At 37.2% G+C, this 11,155-nt stretch overlaps 1 protein-coding gene across 1 annotated transcript; it reads left to right on the top strand.

Annotated features, from left to right (window-relative positions):
- Positions 1-1,618: 1,618 nt before the first annotated feature.
- LOC114320667 (RING-H2 finger protein ATL54-like) lies at positions 1,619-3,735 on the top strand. The gene has a single exon (XM_028267725.2). The coding sequence runs from the start codon at positions 2,042-2,044 to the stop codon at positions 3,206-3,208; it is 1,167 nt and encodes a 388-aa protein (XP_028123526.2). The 5' UTR covers positions 1,619-2,041; the 3' UTR covers positions 3,209-3,735.
- Positions 3,736-11,155: the final 7,420 nt, after the last annotated feature.

Genomic DNA, 11,155 nt, shown 5'->3' with positions numbered 1-11,155 from the left:
TGCAGATTTTCACAACTAGCATACCACCATTTCACAACTAGCTAGCATATTACCCGTGCTATGTATGGATTGTATTTGTAATTATTTATATATGTGAATTGTGATTTTTAAATATTTTTTTTAAATGTCTTTTTTTTTTCCTTTTTTATATTATATTAAAGTTTAATATTTTGATAATAATCATATGTGTTGGACTTTTCAAAAAAAAAAAATTTATGCTTATTCTTAATGCATTAAAGTATTATTATGAGGAATAATAATCATATGTGTTGGGACTTTTCAAGGAATTCATATGTATTGGATTTTAAAGAATTTATTTTATGCTTGTTTTTAATGCATTAAAGTGTTATTATGAGGGTAAGACTTGGGAGTTAGGAAAAGTCAATAAATGCTAAGATTTTTTTTTTTTAAAAATCAAAAAATCAGAAAATTTAGATTGAGAGATTGGAGCTCTCACAAGATTTGGGGTTGAAAACCTCATTTTACTTAATATATAATAAGTATAGATATACCAGACGGGTTGAATACCCCCACAACTATATATTCTTAATTTTTAATGAAATTTTAATTTACCAAAAATAAAATAATAAATAAATAAAATCATATGAGAGTCTCATGTAATTATGTTAAATTTATAAACAATATTTTATTTTGTTTATCATACTTGTCTTTACTAAGAAAAATAGAAGAAAAGTTAAAAAAAAAATGTAGTGGAGGGTGAAGCCCAACAAAGGTGGATGTAGGATTAACTTGGAAGATAAGAAGTCTATTTCACTGATGGATACATATAGACCATCCTGAGTGTGACTTAGCTGTTAATGCAACAACCTAACTAAAAATTGCAATATAATATACACTTGATTTGACTTAATACCAAAATATATTATAAATGGATTGCTCCAAATTACTATTATCATCCCATCTTTAAAAAATAAATAAATAAATAAATAAATAAATAAAATCTTATCAATGCCGTGTTAGAATAAAAATGAATGCTAGGAGATCATAGGCACCATAATGGTACAATAGAGCAATGTTCTGGAAATATAATTTTTATATAAAATAATGTGATTTATTGTAAAATTTTTATTTCAAAATTGAAGACTCATAGGCACTAAATTGGATGAATGATGGTCCAAATAAAATGCATTTGGGTTCAAAGAAACGTTATGTGAAAAGGTATAAAGAAAAGTGCACTTAAATTATTATGTCATGAATTTATTTTAAATGTAAATAATATAAATCACACGTTAAATATTTATGCACATTTCTATGATTATTTGTGTGAATAGTATTATTGTTAGTAAGAAAGTAATTTACATTATTTTGCAGGGTTGGAATTCTTGGTTCATTGGGAATTCTAACTGGAGATCTATTTATTTTATAAAGCCTTCAAAGCAGCCCATTCATACAAAAATCGAATAATTATAATTACATGATTGCATCACAATTGTCTTAAATTGTTTATTTATTTAAAACATGTATGTTTTGATTATTTTTTCTATTCGATATTTTTTACAAAATGAACGTTTCAAATAATTAAATTGAATCCGATGATGGACCAACAAAGTGTCCCTAGCACCCTCCTCTAATTAAAATTACCAATGGGAGGGAATCCCTTTTCATTTCTTATGTTCCATGTCAAAAAAATTATTCCTAGCTTTAAAACAGAATAGAACCACACAACTCCATTACTATGCCCCTTGACATTCTTGGCATTTGGCCTATTGAATACTAGTCATAGCTAAGGTCGTGTATCATGTATCAATCAATAGGGCCAAGGAGGCTGCTGTGACTAGTCACAGCAAGAGAGACTTCTTTGCCCAAATAGCAAATGTACATCCACATACAATTAATTATACGATTGTGACCACAAACCTTCCTAGCATCATATACACACAATACACAAAGAAATGCACAAAACCCAACAAATACAGACTCACAAGTTCACCATTATCATGTCCTTGGATTCTTTTCTTTTCTCTCTCTCCAAACAGAAAATTCACAAACCCTCTCTCCCTCAATCCCCTCTTCCAAGGCCATGAAGCATAGAAAACTCTTTCCTTTTTTAACAGACATTAACCAAACTCAGTGTCCAGATTTCTGTGACCAAACCTGTCCTTATGGTTGTTTCCCATATCCAACCTTCTATTTCATTCCTCCACCACCACCACCGCCGCCGCCGCCGCCGCTGCCACCACTTTCAACCGATGAAATCCAACTAGTCTCGCCATATGTGATCGTCATAGTTTCTGTTCTTGCTATCTTCTTCATTCTCGTAAGCTACTATTTAATCATCGTCAAGTACTGCACCGGTTGGAACCGGGTTAGGCCACCGCCACCAACCCCGTCGGACGGCCAAGATGAAGAGTTCCGAGAAGAAAACCGTGGGCCACCACCAATTGATCACCATGTCTGGCACATATCAACTATTGGCCTCCAACCATCGATCATTAACTCGATCACAATCTTTAAGTACAAGAAAGTCGATCGTTTGATCGAAGGTACAGAGTGTTCGGTCTGTTTGAATGAGTTTCAGGAAGGTGAGACTCTTAGGCTACTACCCAAGTGTAATCATGGATTTCACATTCCTTGTATTGACACTTGGTTGAGATCACACACCAATTGTCCACTCTGTCGTGCCGGTATTGTATCGCACATTACAAGTACTTCTTCTGCTTCAAATGGCCAGAGTTCTTTGAATTTGAATAGTGAAGAAGGTACCCAGATGGAGAATTTAGAGAGTGGTGGTGAATTGGCCAACAATTGGGCTAGTGATTGTGAGGTTTGTGAAAACAGGGCTGAAACAGAGGATGAAGTTGAATTACAACATATGGTTGATGAGAGAAAGTTGAATCCTAATGAAATTGGTGTTTTGGAAGATAATGATATGATTATGGAGGATGAGATACAACCGGTGAGGCGGTCTGTTTCAATGGATTCTTCTTGGGATGCAACTATCAGTCTCAATATGGCTAACCATTGTGTGGTTGAATCGGAAGGAAATTCAATTGATCAAAGAGAGGATGCACAAAAATCTGATTTGGGTCTTGTTGAAAAGCAAGATTGCACAAATTCAAGGAGTAGTTCCTCAATTGCACAATCTCTTCACAAATGCCCTGTTGCAATGAAGAGATCATTTTCATGTGGTGGTAGGTTGTTTTTATCAAGGCTTAGCCGGAACTCGAGTTCAATTCTTCCCTTGTGAATGTGATAAATAGCTCAATGCACGACATAGATACTGGAAATCAGAGTGAGGGAAAAGTTTTGTACACAGAATTCAACTACAGAATTCAAAAATAGGCGCAACATTCATGCGAGTGCTCTTCCTATTCTCCTATGGTTGAATTCCGTGTACGTAGAATTGTATATAAAATATTCTCCTATGGTTGAATTCTGTGTACGTAGAATTATATATAAAATAAGCAATGAGATGCTAAATCGTGTCCCAAAAAAATGGATAGAGCTATAAAGAGGACTTGGCTTGGGGTTGGGTTTGATGAGTATGTGCAAAATACAGTATATAAAATGCAAAATGTGGCAACAATTCAAAGGAAACAGGTATTGAAATTTTCTAAGCCAAACTGGCTTTGTAAAGTGAACAGCTTGGTTTGTGCAATGTTCTATGAGTTGCAAATTTCTTGTTGAATTTAATAGTAATAACAATAATGCGTATATGACTATATCCAAACTGTATTTTGTTTCAACTTTTAATCAAGTTTCAAGAATTCTTGATATTATGTTTGTTAGTATTTTACATATATGATATGATCTCAAATTACCTCATTATTGTGCATGGTGTTACTAATTATTGTTTTATGATCCTTCTATTTCCTCCACTTTGTTTTGGTTTGTGGCATGAGCAAACAACTGTAATCCTAATTTTTCTAGATTGTACATGTTCATTATTTACTATTCCTTTTCGGATAAATTACACTAGCCATTCTTGAAGTTTAGGGGGAAAAAAAATAATTTTCTTAAATTTAGCATAATTATATTGGCTTTTCTCTTAATAAGGCTATGGGGAGACTAAAAATAATGAGGTAGTGGGCAGACATAGGAATAAACAAGGTATAACACATACATTTCAATATAAAAGAGATGACAATTCACTTTTTTATCTGTATGTCTAAAGAATTATTGACGAAAAAGGGGTAAGTGTTTTGTTAATTAAAAACTTGAAGGAGCTCAATGTCATTATGCAAAATTAGTATAATTTATCCTCTTTTTTTCCTCTCATATTTTAGCAAAATGAGAAGGAATTATAATAGACATCGAAAAGTTCTAAAAAATGAAACACAATCCAATACCATCTCCAAGATAGTGTTGCTAAAATAGTTATTAATGTTAGTAATATAGAATAGTAAGCCCTCGTTTGGGAACATGCTAATTTAGTAATTTTTTGGCTATTTGACTAAAATATGAGCTAAAGAAAACTAGTATGTTTGGGATGATTTTTTGACTTTTTACGAAAAGATGTGCAAAAAGTATAGAGAAAAGAGAATCTTTGACTTTTTAGTATGGATTGTTAGTTTTTTGGCTAATTTGGTAACTTTTTGGCTAAAAGGGAGGGTTCTCAAACGAGGCCTAAGAACATCTCCAACAATATAATTATTTGAGCAATCAAAAGTACACAAATAATACAATATCTATTTAGCTATTTTTTTTTTATTTTTTATTTTTTTATGTACTCTAGAAAGAATCTCAATTTTAGCTAATCATTATGCAAATTTAGTATAATTTATCCTCTCTTTTTTTTCTTCTTCTCATATTTTAGCAAAATGGGAAGGAATTATAATAGACATCGAAAAGTTCTAAAAAATGAAACACAATCCAATACCATCTCCAAGATAGTGTTGCTAAAATAGTTATTAATGTTTGTAATATAGCATAGTAAGAACATCTCCAACACTAATTATTTTAGCAATCAAAAGTACACAAATAATACAATATCTATTTTAGCTATTTTTTTATTTTTTATTTATTTATGTACTCTAGCAAGAATCTCAATTTTAGCTAATCATTTCAAGAAATATTTATTTATATGGGGGAAAGGGTGAAAAAAATGCGAGACTGTGAATTATTTATTTGGTCCATTTTCCACTAGCATCCTTCATTTCAAAGTTTCTTCCTGAACTTTGAGTGAAAGTGAATTTTGTAGTTCTTATTTGACGCCTAAAAAATTATGCCCAAAAACTTACCTAAAAATTAAGAATAAAAATGTGACAAAAAATAACAGCTGAATGCAGCCATTATCCATGAGGTCCCCTTCTTCCCAAGTTAATTTCGTCCTCAGCTTTGATTTGATTAAAAATGAATTTTATAGTCCATATTTTCACCCGAAATTTATGTGTGCCATTGTGATCTTATGATGCTGAAATGAAATGGGTACATACTTTAATATGTGTGTAAAAATAATTTTTTGGTCTATAGTTTTGCCATACTTTGGAAAATGATTTCCATCCGTTTGTTTGGGTGAAAAATATTTTTTATAAAAAAAAATTTCAAAAAAATATTTTTCTATGTTTGGAAGTGATGGTGGTGGTGAGACGAAGGTGGAGGTGAAGGTGGAGATGGTGGCGTGGTGGCGCCGGTGATCTTGGCCGTGGTAACAGTGGTGTAGTGGTGGAGGTGAAAGAGTGTGGTGATAGTGTGATGACATTAGTAAGAGTTTAGTATTCCGCAAAATATTTTTCACATTTTTTAAGTAAAAATTATTTTTTATCTAAATAGGTTTGTTATTCGTTAACCATAAAATATATTTTCAGTTGATTTTCACTTTGTATTACATAAAATGCAAAAAAATACCAATATATATATATATATATATTTTCAACAAACAAAAAGAGCATTAGAGAATGATTTCGTTGATGAAGTGCGTTCTAGAATGATTTCTTTGAAGTATTGAACACTTCACTGAAAACTGACAAAAGACTTTGCGTAAAACAGATTTCACAACTCTCTTGTCAACCCAAAAATGAGAAAAAAGGTTTTTCATGCACTACAAATACTATACACTGTGCAAGTACATACACAGACTATATATTTGAATACTTTCAACTACCACAACAACCAACCAATAAAATAAATAAAGAAATAAAAATACAACAACAACCAAACCAAGTGGATTTGGATAACTTGTAGGGGTGAGCATGGTCCGGATTGGACTGGATTGGGAGTAAAATTAGGATCAATCCGTTATTTACGGTTCTTGAAAAATTAGAATCAATCCAATCCGTTTAAATCATGGAACCAATCCGAACAAATCCATTTAAACACGGATTGGATCGGTTTAGGACCACGGATTCACATAATTAAATAACAAAAAAATGTATATATAACACTTTAATTTCATAAAAACATAAACATAGAGCTATATTAGTTCAACAATAGCAATATGTCTTTCTATAATAGCGACATACTGTTCTAGAATTTAAACAACTATAAGAAAATTAGTTTCACCATAAGGTATTTAAACCATTACAAATTAAAACTAAAAACTAACAAACAAAAGTTATAAAAGAAGATATTATGCGGGTTTAGATTTGAGTTTAGGTTTTATATGGAATAAGAGAAGATACTATGGGGAGGATGTATAATAAAAATATAGACTATTTGTATACGGTTCGGATCGGTTCCAATCCGTAACCGTGAGATTCAATCCGGAACCAATCTGTGGATTACGGATTTTTAATTGTTCAATCCGGAATAGAACCACGGATTCAAAAAATCAATCCAAACCTATTAGATTAGATTAGACTGGATCGGATTACGGATTTCACTGATTCCTTACTCAGCCCTAATAACTTGTCTGCCCAAACCAACACCCCCCCCCCCAACCAAGTTGCCACTTGCCACAATCAATCATTCAATTGAATGTTTTATTAATATATAATTTTTTTTAATTTTTTTTTACCGATTTAGAATGAAACCTAGACTAAAATAATTATTTTGTCAAAATAGTCTGTCTCATGTTTATACAAAAAAAAAAAAAAAGAGAAAAGAAAAGAAAAGAAAGAAAAAAGAAAAAAAAGAATACACATTTAGAATGGAGTTACATTCACCAATTTAAAAAAAAAAAATGATCATCCTATTGAAAAACCGAGAAATAATTATTATATTCTTGTTTAAAATCATTATTATGAACTAAATTACTAACAAAAGGTAACTATGGTTGTTGGCTCATCTCATTTTTATGTTTTTGTCACTAACAAGTGGCTCCTTCACCTTTTCCTCAGATACAGGCGAATTCACCAAAGCATTAAACTACCTGAATATATTAAATCCTTCAAATTCATTAGTTTAATACATATAATTTATTTATTTATTTATTTTTAGAGATCTAATACATATAACTTTGTGTAGTTCCACTTCATGTAAAATGATTTGTGTAGCTCAGGGATGCTCTGTTTGTTTAGCAGTGGGAATATATTTTCTGAGTACCAACATGTGGTCAAGGTGACACCGACGTGTCAGCCGAGGTGCCATGTGTCTTGGTCATGACACCGAGGTTATCTCGGTTAGGCCGAGGTTACCTCCGAAGATATCGGAATCCGGGACAAGTGGATAAGGCACAAGAGTCCTAGAATGAGAAAGGACTTCAGCATGAATAAGGATAACACTCTTAGGGAGTTTATCTTTATCTCTTGGAGAGTCCAGGATAAGCACTGAGCAGAAGCCCATTGAAGCTAGGCTTCTATGGGGACTAGGATTGAATAAACTATAAAAGAGAGGCACCCCGATGGGTCTAAGGTACGCAATTTGTATTCTGGATAGTGAGTTAAACACTTGATTTATCTTTGAGAGATAACTGACTTGATCGTTGGAGTGCCCCTGGGTGGATGAACCACCGCCGGAATCTTCTCTTTCTGTTGCAGGTCAATCAGGCGCCATTTATTCTGTCAGTGCTCCCCAGCTGAATACTAAGTTGGCAGTGTGGTCGGAAATTGACACACACAATTTGGCGCCGTTTATGGGAAAGAAAGGAGAATAGATGGCCAGCGATGAACAGAAGGATAAGGTTGGGGACGAAACCCCTGCTGGGAACGGTAAGCACATTGATCATAAGATGGAGGAAGATGGTCGCAATGAGGAGACTCAGAACCAGAATCACGGCAAGAAAGACGTCAGCCAGGATGGCGATGTGCCAAAGAAACCAGATCGAAGCGGATACTATAACGAGGACGACCTCCAGGTATGGAAGGATAGATGCCTGCGGAGGGACGAAGAGGTGAAAGAGATGGCAAACAAGTATGCAGATCTGCAATCGGTCGTCAATTTTATGATGCAAAATAACGTCATGCAGCCACCATTCCCGCTGCAGGACACGCCGATTCCAGCGGCCAATGCTCAGAAGGGAGGGCAGAAACCAATCCCTATAGCCCTCCAGCACACCAGGAGCGAAAGACACCCTCACCGGCCTTCAAGGGAGGTCGGGCGAGAAGAGTCAAGGAGGGAGGAATCTCGGAGGACGCATCGCACCAAGGAAGCAGACCCCAAAGAACATCGGCATGTTCAAGGGCAGGCGTTGTGTTTCGACACAACTAATAGAGAAAGGTCGAAGAGGGCTCACAACGAAGCAGAGAGCAGTGCACCTAAAAGATTGAAATCAGGAGATAGCCGAGCTCCTGGACGAACCAAAGAAGACTTGAGAGATTACCTCAAGAGGAAGCAACAAAACGCCGATGCCAAGGTAACTTCCCCTGTTAAGCTGAAAACACCATTCTTAGCGGAGTTGGACAAGTTTGAGGCTCCGAAGAGATTTAGTATGCCGAGGTTCCAAATATACGATGGTAAGTCGGACCGCAACTTCCACGTTGGATTATAACTGAACTCAATGGCATTGTACAGTGGGAACAAGCCGTTGCTTTGCAAAGTGTTCCCCTCATCCTTCGGGGAGATTGCATCGGATTGGTTTCACAAACTGCCAAAGGGAAGTGTGTTTGTGGCCAGGTTCGTAACAAACAAGCTACAGCCATTAAGGGTGGACACATTGATGGCTCTGAAAATCAGTAAGGATGAAAGCCTTAGGGCCTACGCAAAAAGGTACTACAAGGTGTTCAACCGAATACCCGAGTGCAACCAAGAGGTGGCGGTCGTATCTTTTAAGAACGGCCTAAAAGATGACTGTCCACTACGAAGTCTTTGGCAAAGACATTGCCAAAAAGCATGGAAGAGCTCATGGTCAGAATCGAGAAGTATGCCAGAGCCGAGGAGGACACGTCAGGAACTAAGGAGACAAAGCAAGAGAAAGGTAACGGCTCGACGAAGCGAGGCCGAGGTAACAACGGATCCAACAAAAAGATAGGACTGAGGGCTACACAGGTAGTCACAACTATGTTCCGAATCCCAATTCACAAAGTCCTAGACAAAATCCGATCCCAGCCCTATTTCAGAGCACCAGCTAGGGTGTCAGGAGAATTTATGGGAAGAAGCCTTGGTAAGCATTGTGCTTACCATAATGAAGATGGGCATATGACTCAGGGTTGCAGAGCCCTAAGAGCACACCTGGAAGACCTGGTAAGACAAGGCCATTTAAGGGACCTTGTAGACGAGGCCAGGACAAGGGAAGAACAGACAAGATTGCCTCAGGCACCAGCAGCTCCACCCCCCCCAGCACAACAACCGCAGGCGGGTGGACCTTGGGTAATTAATGTGATTCACTTGAAGGTCAACGAAAACGAAATACGGGGGGAGACCCAGAGGGTAAAACACTTGCAGCACGTGTACCAGGTCGGGGAAAAACGACATCGGGCCGAAGTGTACCAAGGACCAGCAGTGTCCTTTACTGAAGCCGACCTTGAGATGGTCCAACATCCCCGCAATGATGCCTTGGTAGTAACCCTCCAGGTCGGGGAGTGCCAAGTGAAGCGCATTCTAATTGACCAAGGCAGCTCTTGTGACATCATGTACGTCAGGTGTTACAAGGAGCTTGGCCTTCACCCAAACGATTTGGAGCAATCCAATGGCCCAATGGTCGGGTTCAATGGAATGCCGACGTAGCCACTGGGAACAATGAGCTTGGAGGTGCAGGCTGGCACTAAGAAGATACAGACAAAGTTCACCGTAATCGACACACCCTCCCCTTATAATGCAATTTTGGGGAGGCCATGGCTGCACGCAATGAGGGTTGTTCCCTCAACATTGCACCAACTACTGCGGTTCCCAACAGAGCATGGGATAGAAGAAGTTAGAGGAGATCAGCTGCAAGCAAAGAATTGCTCCATGGCAGTAATGAAATCTACCTACAGCATACGAGAACCATAGAAGGCAGAAATCGAAGATGAGGACGTGAAAGTCCTAGAAGATGTTGGCAAGGAGCCAGCCGAAAAGAGTGAAGAAGTACTGAAGAAAATCCTCGTCCAGGAGGGGGATGAAGAACGCTTCTTCTTTCTCGACTCGGGCTTAGCCGAAGAAGAGGAAAAAGAGTTGGAGTCTTTCTTGAGAGCAAACATTGAAGTGTTTGCCTGGACGCCATACGAAATGCCTAGCATTGACCCCGGGGTCACTTGCCATAAACTGAACGTTGACAGATCGGCCAAACCTGTAATCCAACGAGCAAGAAGACCAATGTTGATGCACGTCAAGGCAGAGAAAGACGAAGTAGATAGACTTTTGGAGGCTAGGGCCATTCGAGAGGTAAACTACCCGACATGGCTATCGAACATAGTAGTGGTGAAGAAAAAGAATAGTAAATGGGGGGTGTGAGTTGACTTTACCAGCCTAAACAAGACCTGTCCCAAAGACAGTTTTCCTTTACCCAAGATTGACCAGCTGGTGGATGCCACTTTAGGGCATGGAAGGATGAGCTTCCTAGAAGCCTACAGGGGGTACCACCAGATAGTCATGTACCCCCCAGATGAAGAGAAGACTGCGTTTATCACCCCAAAAGGGCTGTATTGCTACAGAGTGATGTCGTTTGGGCTGAAAAACGCAGGAGCAACTTACCAAAGATTGGTAACCAAGATGTTCAGACACCTGATTGGCCGAACGGTGGAAGTTTACATCGACGACATGGTCGTGAAGACCAAGGAACCTGAGGGTCATCTAGCCAACCTAAAAGCAGTCGTTGAAATCCTTAAAACATATCGGCTCTGACTCAATGCATCGAAGTGTGCATTTGAAGTTGGATCTGGTAAGTTCTTGGGATACTTGG

The sequence above is a fragment of the Camellia sinensis genome, chromosome 6 (assembly GCF_055761805.1).
Source record: "Camellia sinensis isolate YWXY chromosome 6, ASM5576180v1, whole genome shotgun sequence".
In the NCBI taxonomy this organism is placed as follows: Eukaryota; Viridiplantae; Streptophyta; class Magnoliopsida; order Ericales; family Theaceae; genus Camellia; species Camellia sinensis.
Note: the sequence above shows the minus strand (reverse complement) of the source record. Positions and strands in the feature narration are given on the sequence as shown.

Coding starts and splice junctions, on each gene's coding strand:
- LOC114320667 (XM_028267725.2), top strand. CDS start 2,042: ATGAAGCATAGAAAACTCTTTCCTTTTTTAACAGACATTAACCAAACT.